The sequence below is a fragment of the Symphalangus syndactylus genome, chromosome 24 (assembly GCF_028878055.3).
Source record: "Symphalangus syndactylus isolate Jambi chromosome 24, NHGRI_mSymSyn1-v2.1_pri, whole genome shotgun sequence".
Lineage (NCBI taxonomy): Eukaryota > Metazoa > Chordata > Mammalia > Primates > Hylobatidae > Symphalangus > Symphalangus syndactylus.
In genome coordinates this window covers 30466408-30489134 of record NC_072446.2, presented here as the reverse complement: position 1 = coordinate 30489134, position 22727 = coordinate 30466408, and the positions used below count along the sequence as shown (strand labels likewise).

Sequence of the window (22727 nt, the reverse complement as noted above, 5' to 3'; positions counted from 1 at the left end):
TCCCTGAATCAGTGAAGGAGGCTTCTGAGAGGCACCTAGAGGAAATCTTTCTCCAAACGAATGGCCTTTCCAACTGGGCCCTGATAGAGCCCAGGCATCCTTCTAACGGCAGGAGGCTGGAAACTGGGGCTCTGCAGACCTGCTCCCAAACAAGGCCTAATGAGGCCTCAGACCCATTTCTAGGAGCTCCTGCCTCTTTGTTTTTCTCAGCCCCAAAAGCTCACAAGGATTGACATCCTCTTCAGTACGTTTTAGAATCAGGGGGCTTTTGGATCATCCAGCCAAGTGGTTTTCAAGGAGGCTACACACTAGAATCACCTGGGGAGGGGTTAAAAGATCCCCAGACCTAATAAAAATGCATCTCTAGAGGGGGCCTAGGTATCCGAATTTGCCAAAAGCTTTCCAATGCTTTTGCTGCAGAGTGAGAAGTGGGAGCTGCTGATCTCATCCAATAGCCTTATTTCTGGGTGAGGACTCTAAGGGTCAGAGAGGGAGATGATGTTGCCCTAGGCCACACAGCAAGACAGTGGCAGAGTCTGGGTCTCCTGTCTTGCCCTTTAGACTACACAGACTGCCCCTGTTCTGCCTTCCTCACAGGGCTGTGTGTGGATGAAATAACATAAAGGGAAGATAGAAAGTGCTCAGCCAGAGGGCCTGTGGCCTGACCATATTGGTATGTCTAAGCATGTCTGGAGGGCTGCCAGCAGAGGCCTCTTTGCATGCAGACTGAGGGACCTCATAGGAAATGTTCTCCCTAAGGGAAAAGGTGGATGAGATGCATGAAGGTGGCTCAACAATGAAGAGAAATGGAGATACCCGCCATGCAGTACTATATTTGATTATGTTGAATCATATGAAATTGTCGTGTCTGCCATTTTTGACCTATAAAAAAGGCAGTGTTTTTTATGATTGGATGTAATAGTTTCAGAAGCAATAAGGAGAAGATGAGAAAAAGGACACCCAGTGATGGCCACAGGGTCAGATCTGAGCTTAGGTGTCTCTGGTTCAAAGTCTCTTGACCACTTTACTGCCTCTTCTCTCTGTTGCCTTGGCTGGGCAGGTGCAGTCTGGGGTACACAAAGGAAGTAATTAAGCATTTTCAAATTATAACTATGAGAAAAGTGATTCCAGAGAAGCTCGAGGCTGGGGTCCTAGTCCCTGGTTCTTACTCATGTTTTGTTTTTATCATTATTGTATAAGGTAATATCCGTAACTCAAGTAATCCTTTTTATTTTTGGGAAAGTCACTGAGACTTCGGTTTTCCCATACATAAAATGGAGCAGGGGGGAGCTGGAATCTCCCAGGGCCCTTCTTGTCTCCTTAATTCTAATAGTCAAATAAAAATAATAATTTACACTTGCAAAGCACTTTGCAGCTTTCCAAAGCATCTTCACAGTCTTGTTTGGCTCGGCACTTTCTACAACCTGATGAGATGGAAGTTATTATCACCAAATTTTAGATGGAGTACATTCATCTAAAGGGCCCAAAGAGACCTTAGACAATTGTCCAAGTAGTAGACCCAGAGCTAGAATTCAGGTTTCCTCATTCCTGGGTGTGAGGGTCTTTATACAACATCGGGCTGGATATCAAAAAGAGGAGGCCAAATCTGAAAGGCAAGAGCTTACACTTACCTTCACAGATCCAAGCCCCCTTTATTTTATCACACGGGATTAGTGGCTTTGACCTATTGGGATGAGGGGGAAAGGATTAATACCTGCCTTGCCTCTCCACAGCTACCTGACTCCTCACTCTCTGATATGGTTTGGCTGTGTCCCCACCCAAATCTCATCTTGAATTCCCAGGTGTTGTGGGAGGGACCTGGTGGGAGGTAAGTGAATCATGGGGGCAAGTCTTTCCTGTGCTGTTCTTGTGACAGTGAATAAGCCTTACAAGATCTGATGGTTTTAAAAAGAGGAGTTCCCCTGCACAAGTTTTCTCTCTATGCCTGCTGCCATCCATGTAAGATGTGACTTGTTCCTCCTTGCCTTCAGCCATGATTGTAAGGTTTCCTCAGCCACGTGGACCTGTAAGTTCCATGTGGAACTTTCTTTTGTAAGTTGCCCTGTCTTAGGTATGTCTTTATCAGCAGCATGAAAAGAGACGAATACACTCTCTAACCCTGCCCTGTTTCAACATCCCCAAATCTTCTGTAGAAGAAGGTACATGCCTTTGAAGTTCCTTGCATTTTACTTTAAGGTTCTTTATTTGTGAGAACCAGCATGTGATAATGGTTAAGAACACAGACTGCCTGGATTTGGATTCTAGGTTTGCCACTTAACTATGGATCTGAATAAAGGTCCTTAGCTTCTTCATGCTTCAGTTTCCCCGGATTTCAAATGGGGATAATAATGGAGCCTATATCACAGTGTTGTAAGAAGGATTACATTAGTGAATTATAAGCATTTGTATTAGTCAAGATATGTGGTAGTGACAAGTAAACCCTCACATCTCAGTGGCTTCATCTATGAAGGTTTATTCGTCATCCGGGCTGTGTCTGATGGGGGTCAGGTAACCTTCTAGGGGCCTCATGTGGAACTCGGTGATCCACATGTCCTTCATCTTGTGAAGCATCTTACCGTGATTTTCAGAGTTTCTTGAAAGCCTGAGAGTGTTGTGTGTCATCTCCTCTCAGAGTCTGTTGGCCAGAATTAGTCACATGGGCCCAATATTATTAGAATGAGCCTGGGCAGTGCAGAGAAGCTCGTGGACTAGTTGGTGAACACCACTAGCTCTGCCAGTGTATATAAGTATTTGTTAAATAAGATAAATATGATTTTAAGAAGCCTCATTTTTTAATGTGTTGATAGTTTAATCCTGTTACTGGAGTCTTGCATTTTATTGCTGTTTATTACTTTTTACTTGAGTCTCAATTTAAAATTTTTATCACTTCTTATTCTTTTATGTTTTTCATTAATTTTGCTTTGTCTTTGTAACAACCTCATAAAAAGTTGTTTGGCTGGGACAGCAGGAGTGGGAAACCCTATCAACATCTGGGACATCTCCAGGCCACTGTTCCTGCCACCCAGCTGTCTCTGCAGCCACTCTTGAGTTTCCTTGGATGAACCTTCTAGTTCTTTCAAAAATCTCACCCTGGGATGCTTCTGGGGTTCATGGTTCAGCCTCCCAGGGCTATGCTTCCCCACCTGGAATTGCACGCTCGCGTGGTTGGAAAGGTGTTGCCACAGACATTTTCTCCAGGCCCGATGCAAAAAACTGCATTTTAAAAAATACTGAGAGTGACATCAGTTTCTGATGCATGTTAATTTTACCTTTTGTGATGAACAAACCATGCCAGCAGAAAGCCTCAACCCAGGGGGCTGGCTAACAGAGGTCCCATCAGGGAGGTGTCCTGGCCCAGGGCAGGTGAAGGGTCAGATGATGTTCATATCCCCTACAGGTATCTGCAGGTAGGGTACACTATCCAGCCCCCAGGATTGTTCTTCCTGAATTATTCACATTCCACTTGGGCAGGCCTTAAGAAGATTGCTTGTGGAATAGGCTCGTAACTCCCTTTCCTTTATGGGCCGCATTAAGCAGAAGGCCTGCAAAGAGGGGTGTACTGTGACTTTGGAATAGAGTCAGCTGGGAGGTCAACCACATTTATCAGACATGTAAAGCAATGTGAGCTGGCTGAGAATTCTAAAATCGGAAAAGAAGGGAGCCTTCTTCCCCTGTAGAGTAGAGGCCTAGAGTTCTCTTGGAAAAGCCATTGGGGCATCAGGAAGAATCAGGGTTGCCATTCTCTGCTCTAGGTCTGTCTCTCTAAAGGTTGAAAGATGCCATTCTGGGGCACTTTGGCAGGATGTGTAGAGGGATGTCTCTGCAGAGAGGTTTTATCCACTTTCAGAGTTGAAGCCATAATGACAGTATTCCCAACATCATGCACATTTAATCCCCCTCCTGTGGCCTCTGGGGATTTTTTTTTTCCACATAAAATGTCTCAAGCCTTTATTCCACAAATGGCCTGATTTCTTGCTGGGCCCCAGATGGAGGCCTCTGTCCCCTTTTTTTCCCTGAAGGCAGGCCTGCACTCATGGGCCCTTCCCTAGCCTTTAGCCTATACCACTGTTTCTGGGAATTTTCTCTCTTTGGTTGATTCTCCAGTACACCTCACTCCAGTCCACCTTACTCCAGTCCTGAAAACCTAAAATCTCCTTGTCCTGCTTCAAAAACTGGAAAGAAATGCATAGCCGCAGACCAGCTGAGCTGAGCTATGCTGCCTGTGTCTCAGGGGGCTATGACTTTTACAGGTAAGACGGCTCACTTCTTCAGGTTCAGCCAGCATCCTGGAGGATGCTCCTCAGAGACAGCACATTTATTTTGTTCTTGTCTGTTTGGGGTTATAAAGGTGTAAGCCATGATGTGTTGGATTAAAAAGTAGTTAATTTTTTTGTTTCAAGAGACCTGGAGTTTAGTCATATTCCTGGTTTCAGATCTGTTATTTTTCTGGTGGTATAGGTAAAGAAAAATTGACCAACATCTTCCTTTTTGTTAGAGTGTATACCATGTGATTGTCTTTGGTTTTTGTGACGAGGGCATTTTGTCTTTCTGGTTCTGTCAAGCAGGACATGAGCTGTCTTAGCACGTTTCCCCTCCGAAGGCACCCACAGTCTGTTTGGACATATGGTACCTCTCTGAGGATCTTTTAGCTTGCACTTGTTCCACAACCCCAGAGCAGCATTACTTATCTCTGGGGAACTGGATGCCAAGCTGTCTGGGTGTCCCTTGAGGCCCTGCTTGGAGCCATTAGTGATGGCTGATTGCTCTCCAAGGCCACTCTCAGAGACAGATGGATTCACCTCCGAGGAAAATTTCTCACCCAGCTTCTTATTTTGCACAGACCTTGCTGGAACTGACTGGTGGAATGTAGCAGGAATCGGAGGGAAGCTTTACTCATCATTCCAGTCCAGGGACCAACATAGGAAATTATATTAAAATTGGTTCTTCTCTGCTTACTTCTGTCCTCTAGTTGCGTATTCTTAATCAGGTAAAGCTATTTGTTGACCTTGTTTTTAATACTTAGAGGAGTGCCCTGGAGCCTGTCTGCCCTCATGGTTGCCTGGAGAGGTGAGAAGACCAGGAGTAGTAAAACAGACCAAAGATTTCTCAATTTCTCTTGGGGAAGTGGCTGGGATAGGGGATGGTGGCCAAAGGGATCCCAACTTTATTGGTAAAATTCTGATTATTTTACGAGAAGAATGTATTTTTGTATCATTTGTGTAACTAAAAAATTAAGCAAATGAATAATATGAACACTTCAGATCTTAAACATTGACAATGTATATACTGGATGTAATAAAATGCACTGAATTGAAAAAACTTTGCTTTGGTGATTTGTAAGAGAGGAGTTTTCCCTGTCATTTTCTTTTGCTTTGATCAGGGGATACTAGATAATATCAAACCAGCTTCATCCAAACTGTATATTGACAAATAGGAGACTTGTCTTCCCAATATCTGGTGTGACAAGGAATCTCAAACAATTGATCAGAACGCATTCCTTCATGGGTACTATGTGGTGTTAATTATTGTAGGACTCTTGAAAATTGTTTGGTTATTCTTGTATGTTTATGTTTTTCATATTAACTTTAAAATTATTTTTTCCAGTTACTTACTAAAAGACTCATATTGATTTTGATTGAAGCGGCATTAATCTTATTCTTCTAGTTTATGGTAGAATTGGCATGTTAACTATAATGATTGTGACTGTCTACTGAATCTCTTAGTTGATTCCTGTCATCTTTTAGGTGTCAAGATAGAGTTCTATAGCTTTCTTTATGTGGGTCCTGCACATTTCTTAAGTTCATTCCTAGGCTTCCTATATTTTGTGCTGCTATTGTGAGTGTAATTTTTCTTTTCCATTATGTTTTCTAATATATAATTTATACTATACTAATAAATGAATTCATTAGTTTATTCTACCAGTATGAATAGAGAAGCTATTTATTAATTTTGCATACTTATTTTATAACCTGTGCCTTTATTGAATTTTCTTATCAGTCTTAATAGTTTTTGGCATTACTAGACATATACCAAAGATTGTATTAACTTTGGGCCTTCATTTATAAAAGTAATTGTGGTGGTCTTAAAACATTTATGCAAATCTTTAATACTGCTTTTATAAAAAGAACAAGTCTATGTCCTCTTCTCTTGAATCACTGCTGACCTCAGTGAATTCTTTGTAGCCTATAGAATCTAACAAGTGATGAGATGTCACTTCAAAGGTCAGGTGGGAAAAGGTTACTTAGGTTTCACCAGGATCTCTTGGGACACTCACTGTGGGTGAAGATATGGGCTATGTAATTAGTTTGACTACTCTGGGCTCTCTATGCTGAAGAGGCCACATGAAGGCACTTTAATTGACAGCTCCACTGAGTCTCCCAGCCAACAGCCAGCATCAACAGCAGCCATATATATGAGTTGTCCTGGACATCCAGCCCAGTCAAGGCTTAAAGATGTCTGTAGTCCTGACATCTCTAACCACATGAAAGACCCTTCTCAAGAGCTGCCAAACTGAACCCTTTCAGAATTCCTGACCCACAAAATTATGAAAAAATAAAATATACTTGTTTTGCGATAATTGGTTACACAGCAACGGTAACTGTAACAATGATCTCTTAGTTATTGATTAATAGTGCTAGCTGCATTGGCATCATCCAAAAATTCTAAATTATAGCAAGGATGTAGACATCCATGACTTTAATAGAAATACACTTAGATTTTCTCTGTTATTTAATATGCTTGCTGTTGATATCATGCATTTTGTAGTAATAACTCCCAAAGCTTAGTGGCTAAGAACCACAAAGGTTTATTTCTCATACACACAATGTTCTGGGAGTCCAGTAACTCCCAAGAGTAACTATACTCCATGTGGTGATTCAGTGATCCAGGCTGAGGGAATCTCCCCCATCCTATGGCTGCACCATCTACAATGCAGGACCTCCTTGACAGATGAATCAAGGAAAGAAAATACTAGAGAGTCTCTCAACAGTCATTAAATACTTTGCTATAAAACTGATACATTATCAGTTCTGCTTATGCTTATTGGTCAAGACTTGTCACATGACTCCAGCTAATTACAAGGAGGGTGAGAGGTGTAATCTTCCTTTATGCCAAGAAGGAGTGGAGAAGTAGATACTGGTGAACTCTAGTAATATCTACCACTGATTATTTTAACTTCTTATGCTAACAAAGTATCCTACAATTAATAGTTTATTGAGGCCATCATATTTCATCAGGAATTGATATTAAATTTTGTCAAATGTTTTTTAAGTATTAAGATGATTACATGTCTTTCTTTTTACCGCTAGACTTCCTCATATTGAAGTATTTTTGAATTCTTGGCATATAGGCTAGTTGGACATGGTATATTACTTTTTTTTTTTTTTTTTTTTGAGACAGAGTTTCACTCTTGTTGCCCAGGCTGGAGTGCAATGGTGTGATCTCAGCTCACTGTAACCTCTGCCTCCCGGGTTCAAGTGATTGTCCTGCCTCAGCCTCCAGAGTAGCTGGGATTACGGGCATGTGCCACCATGCTGGCTAATTTTTTTTTGTATTTTTAATAGAGACAGGGTTTCACCATGTTGACCAGGCTGGTCTTGAACACCTGACCTCAGGTGATCTGCCCGCCTCAGCGTCCCAAAGTGCTGGGATTACAGGCATGAGCCACCGCGCCTGGCTGGTATATTACTTTTTAAAAGACTATGGGGGTCATTAATGATTTTAATGTAATCATTAAAATTTAGTAAAAATCTTCACATTTATGTGGCTGGTTTAGAGGTTGTAGGGTTTTTTATTGTGTGTACACTGTCAAGTTTGGTATCTGTGCTATTTCTTTATAATATTCATAATATGAATTAAGAAGCTTTATTTTATTTGCATTGTTTTGGAATAGTACAGACTGCATAATAACTGTTTTTTTATTTGAAAGTTTGATCCAGCTCACTCATGAAACTACCTGCTCTTGTGTCTTTCAGAGATGAATCAACAACTTAACAAAACTTTTTTCTCTGATAACAGGTCAACTTGGGTTTTCTATTTCTTGAGCCAATTTTGATAACATACATTATCAAGATTTTAAAATTTACTAGCCATGATTGTTTATGATATCCTTTTATAATTATGTATAATTTCTATATTCACTATTATATCCCCTTTCTGTCTCCTAATTTTGGTTGTGTTTTCTCTCAATTAGACTTCTCAGCAATTTGTTTTGTTGGAAACAACAACAAAAAATTTCTTGTGTTTAGAAAATCTAGTGTTTTTCTGCATCTGTGGAGATTCATTGTGAAATGTCTTTCTTTTTTTTGGCAGAGGCCTGATTTCATAGGCAGGCACGTTCTCTCATTCTTCAAAGTGAACCTCTGCTTTTGAACTCCTGCATCTTTTCATGTGTCTGGTGATGTTTTCCTGTTTGTTCACCCTTACAAGCAAAGGTGTGAGCTTGCTCAGAGTTGGGGTCAGGCTGCCAGAGAGCATCGTTGAGGGGCCAGAAAAGGGAAGGGATAGTTGAGATGTGCTGTTATTTTTCTCTGGCAGGCCAGAAATTTGACAGCCTGTGAGGGCAGAGAGCTTAGGCAGAGCTGGTACAGCGAGCTAGTACAAGGAGCTTCATCAACCCTGGGAGAGGTTTGTATTGGCATTTAATGTTGGCTGGAATGCACACCCCCATCTCTTTTCCTGGCACAATTTTCTCCATTAGGAGCTAGCTGCCTACATGGTTTGTCAGGAGCCATGTTCTGCCAAGGATAGGCTGGCGTAAGTGTTGCTGCAAGCTGCTTACTCTGCATGCGTGGATCCCAGATCCACATACTCCTCCACCCCACTGGTCAACCACCCTCTTGCTCTTGCACCCTATGCTAGGGCTCTCAGTGGGATTTTAGTAAAACAGGACCCCTTATCATCCTTCTTATTGTCTATTGGGCAGGCTTACCAAGTATTTTCAACAAAAGTATGAGATGGCAGGACTCCTGTTCCCAAACCTGAGCAGGAAATTAACATCTTGACACATAGGATGAGCTTAGGACATGAGTAGAACTATCTCCCATGAGTCACTTTACATCAAGTCCATTTTTTATCCCTAGATCAAAAGCCTGGTTGGACATCTGGTGGCCCTCTATGGGTGTTGGCAGAATCCCATCTCAGATGAACAGCTGGATGATAGGATATTGTGCATAGCTGAAGCCCAGTTTCCCAGCTAGTGTTCCCCTGAAAGCAAAACCTTAAACGAAATTTTATTTGGAAATATGATTCCAGGAAGCAATGAGAATAGGAGTTGTAAGTCAGGGAAGGAGCAGGAAAGAGGTATTACAAGGAGTGTTATAGAGTTGGCTACTCTTACAGGGTCTGTTTGCTTGTTCTGGGACCATTTGAAAAGTCACGTGAAATACACTTAAGAACTGCCTTCAGAGGAAAGAAAGGAGGAAGCATTTGTTCACAGCCTCCAGGCTCCTATCAGTCAAAGATTTCATTGTTAACTTCCCCGCATTTCTGGGTAGCACACTCACAAGTGCTAAGTGGGTTCCTGTGGGCATCTCAGAGAATAGTACCAGAAATCGTGGCACAGGAAACAAGAGCTGCAGAGCCTGTCTGAGGAAAGGCACCATGGACTTCTCCTGTATGAAGTCTGAAGAAGCATGCTTGGAAATTGTCCCCATGGCCATGGATGACATAAGCGATTAGGCTGAGAATATTTGAAGTGGTACACAGGAAGCATCTGTTTTACCCAGTTTTGTATGCATTCAACCAACAAGGTGCTCTTACCACTCCCTTCCTGTCTCTGGGGTGCTTCAAATGGATCGGGGGTGGCACGAAAGCCAAAATCCTCAGCATACATTTCTTCAAGATTCTTTTTGCTGTTCTCCTGCCCATAGAAGTTTTTCTTAATGTCGTTTCATCTCCCAGGAGATAGAAATGGACGATTGACCAATTTTCTGAGTGAGTACAGACCATCTGGAGCAGGCACCTGGGAGGGATGAGCCACTTTATCTTCTTTGAGGCTTCTTTGCATCTTTTAGGCAGCAAAACATGATTCAGCATCAACCACTGATTACGATTCTCATTTCAGCTTCTTGTGTCTTGTAATCAGAGGAAATTCCTCCCGGATTCACACAATAGCTTGGCTGCCAGGTGTGGTCACATGTTTCCAGCTTTGACTACATATTTGTAGGTATTTTAAAGGAAAGTGGGATGGGATGGAGTCAGTCCTCATTATAACCTGGAACGGGGGTTTACTTCTTGGCCCTGCCATGCCTCACCTTAATAGAGAAACAGATTCATCTTCTGTCTCAGCACATGTATCTGTTAGGCTCCTCATCATCCAAAAGGAGATACTAATTCTCTTTCTGGCTTAGCTGGCTCTTAAACTCGGGGTCCAAATTCAACCAATAACTCAGAATAGTCATTTCACTGGTTCTGGGCTAAAAGCCTCTAGCTCATGGACACTCAGAGAGGAGAGAAAACTTGTTTATATAATACTTAAGATTCTGAAAACCTACATCTGGCTTAGGTCTGACTTGCAGAGAACCATGTAGCTGGGCCCCTTCATTTTGGTCCTTCAGTGAAGAGCTTTCACTGAATTGTTCTATGGCATGAGGCCATGAGTCTTCAGGGAGGAGAATCCATTGTGTCAGCGAAGGATGTTGTTGAAGCCATTATTTATTAAGGGGACACACGAAAAAAAATTTCTTCTAGGCTCTATAGCAGGAATGTTTTTTAGTTATTCTGAGCAAGAGATTATTTTTCCCTTTTGGACATTGACTAATTGACTGTGTTCCCCTTTTGTGGGAGACGGGCAGTGCCATGTTTTCAAACCTCTTGATCCAGGTATATGGCAGGTCTTGGAGTATGACCCTGTTCCTGGCATCATCTTATCTGTTCTGCCTGGATTTTCCTATGTTCTTCTCACCTCTTCTTTTTATATAATTGGTGTTTCTAGGTTATAAAGTAACATAACATTTATAAAATGTAGAAAATTATAAAGAACAAAAACTACTTGTGTTCCCTTTGATGAAAGATAACCACTGTTAATATACTGATGTAGTTTTTCATACATTTATATATTCAATTTATTTTCTCTATGCATCTGTAATTCTCTGTATATTTCTCTATCTATTCATGTACTCCAAATGTCCTTGGATAACTAGTTAAATTTTGTTCCAATGCCATTCAATAGACTGGGAGAACTGATGCTTTCCTCAGTTTATGTTAATTTCCATGGGGTTATAATCCCATGCTCTTCTCTGTCTCCAGTTGTTCAGTTTGTGAGTATCATCTCCCTGTGGGTGCCATGTCTCTACTGCATGCCAATGATTAGTCCAGGCTCAGTCCTTCCATTAAATTTCAAGAGAAAGCCACTCAGGCCAAGCCTTTGTTGAGTCTCGTTGCATATCCTAAAGATTAAGTGGTCAAAAATTTTCTGAAATTAACTAGAGTGGTTTCTTTCTCTTATCTCACCAGCTGCTTCTGCTTCTATTCCTGTTCTTTCCTCCTTGCCACCCCCAAACCCTGTCAGAGGGAATCAAATCCCTCTTGTTGCCTTCTGCATGGTATGTTGTTGACCTCGTCCCATGTCTCCAGGAATCTGAGGGCTTCTAGGTTCCCTGGAGTTCTGATGGAAGGCTTGAGCCTTTGGAATTAAAGGAAGATCTTAAGTCAAACCAGAGCTACCAATCAAGGTGCTCCTAGGTCTGACATGGGCTCACACTCCAGGTCTAGCCACTCACAGGAAGGGCAGGCTAGGATCCATCTGGACAGCCAACAGACACATAAAGAGAGCTGTGCCAGTATCATCAGTCTCTCTCCAGGACGGCAGCACATAGGGTGAGATGTCTCTCTCTGCTAACATTGATCCTTAGCATCACTGTGAGAACACAAGACTTGAAGCACCCAAAATAGCTTAGCTTCAAGTTCAGGGGTATTATGGAGGTGTCAAGGAAGATAAGAGATATCTCTTTAAGCATATTTCCATGGAAATATGACAACTATGTGCTGTTAAGTGAGAAGAAGCAGGTCTCAGAGTATATACTGGTTGATGCCACTTACGTAAAATAAGTTTACTTATGCATAGAAAGGTCTGGAACGGCATAAAAATATTAACAAGTACCTTTGAGAAGTGGGAACTTTCATCTTTTTCCTTAAATAATTTTATATTGAGTCCTTTCAAGTGAGTGTGTGCTACTTTTATCATAACACTTTAAAAGCAATTTCCATTTTGGGGAAAGATGATACGTCCTAAAGTATTTTTCTTTTTAAGTGGGAGTTATTTAAGATTTTTTTCCTTCTTTCTAATTTTCTTTCTCCAGTGTTGTATTACATTTGTGGCCAAAGAATAAATGTAGCAGGCAGACTACGTGAGATTAACATGACCAAGGACAAAGTGACAAGATAACTAGCCGGCTGGACAGCAGGTTCCCCACGTAATACCCAAGCTGGGAAGCACATGTTCTCTAGACTCTGTGGCCTGGGAGGCCTAGTGAGCCATGTATCTAGGTTCCTCAGGCAGAAGAAACCTGCCAGGGTTCTCAAGGCTGCAAGAGAACAAGGTGAACCTTGCGCTCCACCCCTGTGGCTTGTGTTTCCAACTCAGGCTTATATCTGGACACATACAAAGAACTTGGGAACCACTAAACTCCAAGGAGTCAGGTTCTAGTTATTTCTTCTGCTCATCCAGAAGAAAATAGAAGACATATGCATCCAACTGAGAGGTTGGCAGCCTCATGTCCCAGTTTGAGCACTGGTTTGTCCCAGTTCCTTTAGGGCTCATACCTGTTCCCCTCTAATAACAACAGCATTAAAAACAGTGCTTGCCTAATTTTAGCGTGTATTACAATCACCTGGGGGCACTTGTTGAACATGTAGATTCCTAGCTCCTATCATGGACCTATTGAATCAGACTCTACATGTTGAGAAGTTTCCCTGGTGTAATGATGTAAGTGACCCATGGATTGCACTCTGAGATTAGAGAGTTAATGGGCGCATCAGGCACCATTGGTTTTGTACCTAAGCTCAGCCTTGTTGTTGTTGTTGTTGTTGTTTTTGAGACAGGATATCACTCTGTTGCCCAGGGTGTACTGCAGTGGTGCAATCTCAGCTTGCTGCAGCCTCAACTTCCCAGGTTGAGGCAATCCACTCACCTCAGCCTCCTGAGTAACTGGGACTACAGGTGTGTGCCACCACGCCTGGCTAATTTGTTTGAACTTTTTGTGGAGATAAGGTCTCATTATGTTGCCCAGGCTGGTCTTGAACTCCTGGGCCTAAGTGATCTCCCACTTTGGTCTTCCAAAGTGTGAGCCACCATGCCTGGCCAACCTCAGCATTTACTGGAAAATTGAGAAGAGGGGTCTATGTCAAGAAGTAGAATCCCTGCCCCTTGATTCTGAGTATTCCATGTAACTAGCTTTGTCCAAGGGGATGTTGCAGATATGATTCAAGCAAAGGCCTGGCAAAATATATATGTGATTGGACTTTCTCTCTCTCATGATCCTGCTATGATCATGAGGAGCATATGCATAGGCTACCTCGGTCCCAGGAGGACCAATGGCACAAGGCTGTAACAGCTCAAGCCTTGCCTAGAATAGAGCCCTTAGCCAACACACGAATGAGCCTAGCTGAGATTAGCTGAGCTCAGCTTAGATCAGATGAGTCTTAGCTGGCTGCTATCAAATATTTTTCTTTCAAGTTACTGAGTTTTGGGTGGTTTATTATGCAGCCATAGCTAGCTGATACATTTAGGAAGCTTGTTAGCAAGGCAGACCCTGAAATTGTGATTCTCCGGGCTTAGGAATCTGTATGTTTAACAAACTTTCCAGTGATTCTCATGCCGCTGCCCTATGAACCACACTTGAGAAACACCGCTTTACACTCAACCCTTTTACTAGCTCAATGTGCAGTTATGGAAAATCCCTTGATGTTTCTGAGCCTCAACTTTTTCATCTGCAAAGAGGGAATAATATATATTTCCTGTGATGTAAGGATTAACTTAAATATGAAGAAACCTAGCTGATAATAATTTTTTTCTCCTCCTCCAACTTGTCCCCACCTCATCCCTATGCAACCTCAGGAAGACACCAGTACGAATATCTTAGGAAAACATGAATCTCAGGGTCACAGCTTTATTGTATAGATTTTTTAACACAGCCATATTACAAACATTGTCAGGGAACATTTACAAGAATAAATAAGATGGACTTGCAGGTGTAAAAAGATTACACTTCACTGTAATGTACAGTCAAAAAATATATCTGATATTCATTGACCTGACATTATTTACCTTCTGCTTTTTTAAGCTAGAATTGAAAAGAAAAAAAAAACATTGACAGCACAGTGCTGGCTTTTTTAAAAAGTTGATTTATTTTGTTTTCTCTTCTCATACGTGCTTTATCTATCAAACACCCAAACTGTACAAGTGCAGGCCATTGGGATTCATGGAGGAGGCTGCAGTGTGGAGACTTTGGTCTCATGCAATATCATATGCCCAGTGGATGTGAGGATGTCAGCCTCCCTGGAGTTGAGCAGGAACCTTGGGATAGCCTGTGAGGGTGTCCAGAAGCCAAGGCAATGGTAGAGGCCACAACTCTTTGTCTTTGATTGGCTAGTAGAATGTAGGGTGAAAAGTGCTTTCGAGTATGATTACCAATATGGGTTAACCTGGATTTACATGGGTTAGCTCAGGATCCACCTGGTGATGAAATGTGTGCACTGGAAATGATTATAATCATGTGTAAATTGAGTTACTGTGCTTTTGCTTTTGCAATCTGCTCCAACAGGCCTTGAATAGGGAGTGGGGTAGAAATAACCACTGGAGATAATATGTATGGTAAGCAAAGCCCTGCTCTGTGTCCTGCTTGGACCTTCACTGGTTCTGGCTGTCACTCATGGCCCTGTTGGTCAGTGGGTCTGAGTTATGGATGTTCTCATCAGAGGTCTACGTAGGTATTGGGTCTATGGCAAAGCAGCTGTTCCCTGTGGTTTGCTGTTTGGTGATAACCAGCCTGGATCAGCCCAGTATATGCAGCCACAACAGCATGTTGGCCTGGTCGGTAGGGAGACTTGGGCGGGAGAGCAGGGGGCTTCAACCTGTACAGACCAAACACACTCTACTTGGATTTGTGCTGTACAAGTATGAATGAGTTCAAACATGATCCCAGCTCCACAAGATCTTGCCCATCTGGAATGGAAGTGACCTGAAATCCATTTCACCAATGCTTCTCTTCCCTTTAAAGAGACACCTGGCTTCTTTTAGACAGCTGCTGAGATGGGCAGCTTATTCTCTCTGGCAGACAGCAGGTTCTTCCTTACAGCTATTAAGTTTCACTCATGGGTCCTAGTTATACTCAGAAGAATGACCTGGGTCTAGCAAACTGTGCTCGACTTCATCCAAGAATCTACAGACCTATGGAAGACATGGACACCATATTCTTCCTGACCCCTCAGAAGCCTGATTTTACATGGAATGACACCACTCTGCCCTCTAAGCCTCCAGACTGCCCTGGGGGCTTTGACCCAAAGAACACCTGACATTATTCATCTTCCATGGGAGATACAGGGACAGGGTGGGCACTGAGATTTTGTTGGACCATCATAGAGAAGGCCCACTGATTTGTATTCATAAGCCCAAAGGCACTGAAGTAATTGTACAGAGACTCAATTTTGTAATTTTGGTGGGTTACTTCCTATGACCCTTTCTCCTCCACATCCAAGAGTCCTGCTCACTAAGGAACCATGAACTACATTAATTACCCTGAGCTCCAGGCTTTTATACTGATACTTTTCTGTCCAACACTTCAAGGCCACCAGACAGTCATTCTCTGAACATTCCAATCAAGGATCAGAGTCCACATCTCACCACCCAGAGCAGTTCTCAGATACAGAAGGAAGCCCCATAACAATCCAGCCCCTAAAACTCTTCCCAATAGATTTTCTTTCATCCTGAGTCCTTGCACTTCCCTTGTATCTGCCCCAGTGGACCACCACTGAGCTCTTAGATAGGTGGGGTGCTAGGTTTGGAGGCTACCATTGTGAGTGTTGATGCCTCCTTTTAGAGACCTAACATTCATGAGTGGATTTCAGTTGGTGAATGCCCTTTGATGACCTTTTCCCACCTCTTCTGGAGGTGGGCAGGTGGGATGCAAAAGACTGGCTTGATCTCTACGAGACATCTCTATAGTCAGTGCCATGCAAAAGCCCATCCCCGGTTACTAAAAAACTAGAAGAGTCTGCTGATGTGCACAAATATGGCTTAGATATCTCTGCTGTGCTTCTGAGGATCAGATCCATGATCCTGAAAAATGTGTCAGAAGAAACTAGAGCTAGAGCAGCTCTGCCCATGCTCCACCACTAACCTCTCTCCCTGCTGTTCAGTCTATGACCTCAAAGGCAGATCCCTGCAAGACAAAGCCAAGGCCTTGAATTCTGTCACTTCTAGACATGTATACATGGAAAACCTCCAACAGGGAGCCCTTGCATGGGAGGAGTGAACAAATCTGAATCTCAACTTGTCTCTTCTAATTAGATTTACTTTTCCTATTTCCTTGTTTTACTTGGCTGTGATTTGAAGCTGCTCATAGGCTGAGAAGGAGCTCAGACTGTTAAGTAATGGAGAAGGCAAGTCAGGGATTTGAGATGACATGACCATCCATGTTTATGTTTTTTTTTTTTCTTCTAACCTACCCTCCAGTTGGGTTGACCATTTTTTTCCCTGGGGATCCTGGCCCAGCACAACCTGTTGACATGACTTAGGACCAGCAGCCTGTTCATGCTTCCTCTTGGGCTCACCCATGTCTTCCACAGTGTTACTCCTGATTGAGCTTGGTGCTGATGACCTGTTTACCCAGCCCAGGAGTGGCCAGCTGCAGCCTAAGGAAGGGTGGCTTTCTTCATTCTGTCCTGAGGCAGTGAGGTACCAGGGAATTATCATTTCCTTCAGTGTCTCTGGATCTGGGTTGGGCAGTCAGTCCTGCAGAGATAACAGGATAAGGGCCTGGCTGCTACTCCCTGGGCCTCACTTTTGTTGTGTAGAACAGTCTCACTGGACTGACATCTCTATGTACTCTAATGGGTTCCCACCAGCGACGAGGAAATGTAGATCCTGGTGAGGACATACAGCAAGAGCTAGTGTGGAAATAGGAAGTGGAGGATGAATAAACATGACGGGTCGGAGGGAAATGCATCGTCTTTTGCCCCAGACACTGAGATTTGCCCTTGTTCCAAGTGGCTCTGGCAAGCTGTTACCCATCCTTTGTCCAGCTATGTCATAGAAGTGACCACTTTGCTTAATAAGTCATCTGCATCCTCAGTTCTGAGTATTCACTGGGTTCCAGCTTCCTGGCCTTGCCTTCCTGTTTTCCTGCCTAAAGTGCTCCAAATCTACCCCTTCTAATGTTGATGAGGGTCCTCTTTTCATGTATGTTTTTCCATTAATTGGTTGGCCCAACACTCTGTGGTCAAGAAATGGCAGTGTTGGGATTCAAACTAAAGACTGAGCTCTGTCCACCACAACCCCATGCCTTACACAGGAATTAATTGTGCCATAGTAATCTCGGTTTCCTAATAATGCCCCCTCCAAGGTGCTATGTGCTGTAGGCACCCAGTAAGTATGTGTGGCTAGGGTAAAGTGAGGAACCTTCCAGACCCCTGCTGCTTATGAAATGTGTCCTCAGATTTGCCCACATTAGCAACCATGTGACTCCACTCGGACAACAGGCACCACTTTCCAGCCTAGCATTCAGGAATCTGCTGAGTACAGATGTGTCCAGCTTCTCCTTTCCCTTTAGGGTTTTGTGGGCTCATCCTTCTCCACACCAGATGAGCAAATCCTCATCATTCTAGTGTGGGTCAATGGGTTCCTTCCAGCACCCAACTGGAAGATGCCTTAGTTGAGGTCCATTCATGAACAGTGAGGTCAGAGCACCCACACACCAAAGGAGCTGCCTAGGAGGTCAGTTGGTCTTGAGCTTGAGCCTATAATTGGCTCTGGGAAGCAGCAGGGTCACTGCTCCTAGAGTCAATTCTAGGGTCAAGCTCAAGACCAGCTGACCTAGGGTCCATCATAGTGGGGTGAACAGAACAGAACAGAACAGAACAACATGAGGAACAGAGCACATTTTTTTTTAAATATTCATAGAGTCATATTAAAACCAACCAGGCTAAATCAGAAAGTGGAATGCAAATTTTGCATGAATTGTGAAAGTAAAACATGAGACTATGAAGGAATTTTAAGCTTACTGTTGTTTGCTTTGAGCTTTATCCACTGAGGTATCTGTTCCACTCTAGTCTCTTCTGTTATGGGTAACCTCCTGGGAAAAATGTGAGATACAATGGTGGAAAAATATTGTCTCTGTAGTGAGAATAAACCGGTTTAAATCCTGGTTCATTAAACCGGTTTAAATCACTGGAACTGTGGGCAAGTGATTTCTCCCCTAGGAGCCTTAGTTTCCTCATCAGTAAAATGGTGACAATCACAAACCCTTCTTTAGAATGTTGGAAGAATTTAATGAGCTCACATGTTAGAGTCCCCAGCACAGGATCTGTTGGTTCCTTTGCAGGCCACACCCACAGAGAGGGCCAGCACTAAAAGCAAGCTGTCCCCTTCCATTCCCACAAAGAGAGGCCTACTGTGGCCTTCTAGAGGCCCAAGGGCCCCTGGTTGGCCCAGATTCTTCACCCCAGAAAGGATGCAATGTTGGAGTGCAGCTAAGATACATCCTGAAGCCATTTAGGCCATAAACACACACAGGTGGAGAAAGTTCCTGGGCTTCTCATTACTTCCTTGCATCTTCCCCAAACAGAGTCCACACCTATGAGGTAAGAAGAGCTCCTGTTGTGGAGACTCAGCATTAATAATATTGTCCTGTGCTCATGACAGGCTGAGCTCACCCTATAAATGGGGTGGGGTGGGGAGACCCCCTGGGGGTGGTGGTGTTGGCTCGGGAGATTTCCTGGGTAAAGGAAAATGTTCAAATTCCTGGGCACCGGTGCCCCATCTCATCCAAGCCTTGCCACATCCTTGTCCCATGGGATCTTAGGGAAGTCATCCCCATCCATAAGCCTCAATTTCTTCCCGTGTGCACTGGCCTATGACCTATTCACTGCCCTGCTTTCTTTGGAGAATGGTTGGGTTGTGGGAAAACAAGGGTATGAGCTGGGGGAAATCATCACTGGCCGTTGCTGGGTTACCCCACCATGGCTTGAGTTTTTTTTTTTTTTTAAAGTTTGTTTCTCTCTGAAGTCACACTTTAAATTCCTACCATTTAAAATGATAAAAGCCACTGTCATTTGTATCTGCCAGCTATTTCACCCCTTCCTGAGCAGAAAAAAATCTTAGGATTTGTGTTAAATAGCTCTCCCTCCACCCTCATCCTGTCTGGATGTACCAAGATCTAAGAAAATAGCATACAGCAGGCGGATTTGCCATGCTACAGGCTCCTTGCAGGCTGGGGAAGGCCAGCTGGGGCATTGGGCTGGAGCCGAGGGAGGCCAGCAGGCCCAGTGGGGGTGGGTCCTCGGAGTCTGCTGAAATACACTTGGGGAGAGGCTCATCAAAGGAAAAGAGCAAGTTCATCGTGGGGTTCCTTTGCTTGCCTTTGCTTTGAGGCACTTCCTTTTGAACCTCTAAAGTGACAGCCCTTCCTTGATCAAGTCTGGTGTCCCTGGACTTCTGGACAGCTCCAGAGCCCATGCCAATGGAAGCAACTTTTGTGGGCTCCTTTCATGTTCCATCCTCATGGGCCTGGAGATCTGGGTTGGTGACCCTGCTCCGTGGTAAAGCAGAGACCCTGGGTTTCTCATAGAATCTGAGTCTCACGATCCACTGCATATTTAGTTCCAGCAACAAAACAATGAGCAGACGGACAAATAGATGTGATATTAAAAAGTACACGCTTAAGGGAATGTTTTCACAGTGTCTGATGAAAGGAAAAGAGGCAGCCCCGTTGGCCCAGAGGGAGTCTTTGCCAACACGAAGCTGAGTGCATCTCTCTAAAGCTCCGTGGACTCCTTGTTGCCAATAGGACAAAGTCTGCACTCGTGATGGGCATCTGTCTCCTGGACCCTGGCTCATCTCTGCTGCTCCCCGTGTTGTGCTGTGCCCGCACTGGGCTGGCCTCCCGCGGACTGCTTCTCCCAATGCCTTTTCACATTTCTTTGCCATTGCACATGTGGATCCCTTTGCCTGAGTTTCATTTTTTTTCCTTTTTCTGCTTGTTAAAACCCAGCAGGAATGGATGTCCCCTTCTCCAGGAAGCCCTAGGCCGAAGAGACTTTCTTGCTCCTAGGCTCAGGGAACACTCACCCACTCCACACTACTGCACTATGGTTCCATTTCCCCAGCATGCAGTAGGCTCTTGAGGGCCAAAGCTGTGCCTTCTTGAATTCTCTGCCCCTCATGCCCTGTCTGGGGCTAGACCAGCCTTCAAGATGGAGCTTCCTAGGTCTCAGCCCACCTGAGGCTGTCAGATATTGGGCCTAAGCACTGGCTAGAGATCAAGGTCGAGAGTGTCCCTGGCTGGTCCCTTCATAGCCCGAGGGGACAGGGAATTGTTTTTACTGACTAAGAAATTAGATGAGACTGGCTTTCCTGGGGAGCTGGGAATGTGTTACTAAAATATATCTGAAATTCTGGGCTTCCCAGAAGAACTGGCGTCAGGAAGAAAGTACTAAATTTCCATTTGTGGAGTTATCTGCTCAGAAGTTTCTGGCCTTATTTTCCCTCCATAAAATAATTGCTTGGCTTAGAGAAGATGAAGAAAACAGCACAGAGAAGTCTCATTGCCATTACCTGCCCCTTTGGAACCCAGGATTTCATTATTGAGGGAGGTGCCTGGGTTTCCTCATTGGAGGAGATGATCAAATGTAGATGATAACAAGTCAGTAGCTCTCTCCTGGGGGTTCTAAGGACTGTGTGAAATGTCCTGTGGAAAGTGCCAAGCGTGATCCCCGGCATAGAGTAGAGACTTAGCAAATGTTTGTTCCCTCTCACTGACTCACTCACACTTTGGACAAGACCCTAGATTTCCAGGCCTGATTCTCTTGGCCTATTTTAAATCAAAGTATAATGGGCTCCACAATGGCCTTTTTCAAGGTGGCTGCTCGGTTTCTTTAGGAAGGAGTTCAAATTTGGAGATCCAAATTATGCACAAAGCTGGTGCCCTATTTGCCCCAGAAACCAAGGGGACCATCTTCAGGCTCGCCCATCTCTCCTTGCTCAATGGCATGCTGTCCCAGGGTGGGAGCTTTTAAGGACATTGCCAGGAAAAAAAAAAAGGCCCGAGAGATTTGTCTTAGAGGTACACACTCAAATTCCCCCGCCCCCTTCTTTTTGACATAAGAGACTAAGATTTTACACCCTCCAAAAGAAAGTTTCTTTTCACATACACTTTGGAAAATAATCAAATCTTATCTTGTTTGTCTCTTCCAAAGAAAGCTACCACCAAAGAAACACAGGGGTTACATCCTACAGGTCAGCCCAAGCCCTGCCCCAGGGAGGTGGTCCCTTTTTACAAAGACAAGGAGGAGCAGAGAAGTTCCCTGCAGTTCCACCCCCTCCCACTGACCACACAAAAAAGCAAAGAACACCTTTATCAAAGACTGCTGTGGACACAGCTGGCCGGCCAGTGATTGCTGGACGGTCAAGGCCCAGGCTGGGGAAGGGGTACAGAATGGTTGTGGGCCAAGCCCCATGCAGGTTAGGTGTGAGGATGGGGGGCCTCTCTTGTGGCCTAGGGAACATCGTAAGGTCACACTGGTCCAGACTGCAAATGTCTGGTGCCAGAGACCCCTGAAGGAGGTTGCAGGAGGCAGCAGAGCAGTGACCCCCAAGAGCCTCAATCTTTTCCATGACATGGAGGAGCAGAACACACATCTCCTCCACTCCTAAGGAGAAGGAGGGCAGGAGAGCCTCCCACTCCCCAGCACCTGCACAGTTGGCTTGCCATGAGATCCACAAACTCAGAACAAAAGCAGGAGGTCTGGGAGCCAGAAATCCAAGGCCTTGCTTGTGGGTGTACTTCTGCTTGGGCCCTTGGCTGTGGCTGGTTAGGTTGAAAAGGAAGCCTGGGCCTTTTGGAACAGCATCTCCCACAGCAACAGGAGACCCCTCAGAAGGTGCAGAGCCCCCCGTAGAACACAGGGCCACCAGTCTTCTCCTTGGAGTCAGGCAGGGTGCCACCACCTCAGAGCCCCTGAGCCCAGTTACTGCTATTCACACAAAAGGGGGCTTGGTCGCAGCAGCCTCTGGACTCTGGCAGGTTCCCCATCCCATTGAGCTAAAAGGAGCTTAAATATTCCAGTGCCACCTCGTATACAAATTTATACTGTTCCTGAGAGGCGGAGAGGAGGAGAGGCAGAGAGGGAGAAGAGGAGACAAGAGAGATGAAAAAGGAAAGGGAAAATGCATTTAGTTTAGAGATACAGATTTTGGAGAAAACTTTATCTACATCCATATTATGTCAACTCAAAATTACCCATATCTGGACATCCTTCAAAATTCTGCTTGATGCCTGCTTCTACCCAAGCTTCCTCGAATGCCCAGCTGGCATCATTCCCTTTCTTTTTTACTGTTTTGTACAACAGGGCTTCTCAAACTGTAACGTGCACACAAGGCAGCCAGAAATCTTTTTAAAATGCACATTCTGATTCAGTAAATCTGGAGTGGGGCTCAAGATTCTGCATTTCTAACAAGCTCCCAGATAATGATGCTGCTGCTGGTCTGTGACCCACACGTTAATAGGGCCTCA

General features: G+C 44.1%; 1 protein-coding gene across 5 annotated transcripts in view; it reads right to left on the bottom strand.

The window, feature by feature from the left end:
- Nucleotides 1-14094: 14094 nt before the first annotated feature.
- PTPRT (protein tyrosine phosphatase receptor type T) overlaps nucleotides 14095-22727 on the bottom strand; it is a 1142918-nt gene continuing 1134285 nt past the window's right edge. For all 5 annotated transcript variants that reach the window (XM_055264961.2, XM_063633847.1, XM_055264960.2 and 2 more), the window contains one exon: nucleotides 14095-22310. In XM_055264961.2, the coding sequence (XP_055120936.1) occupies nucleotides 22257-22310 (54 nt within the window). In that variant the 3' untranslated portion in view covers nucleotides 14095-22256. The remainder of the gene's footprint in view (nucleotides 22311-22727) is intronic.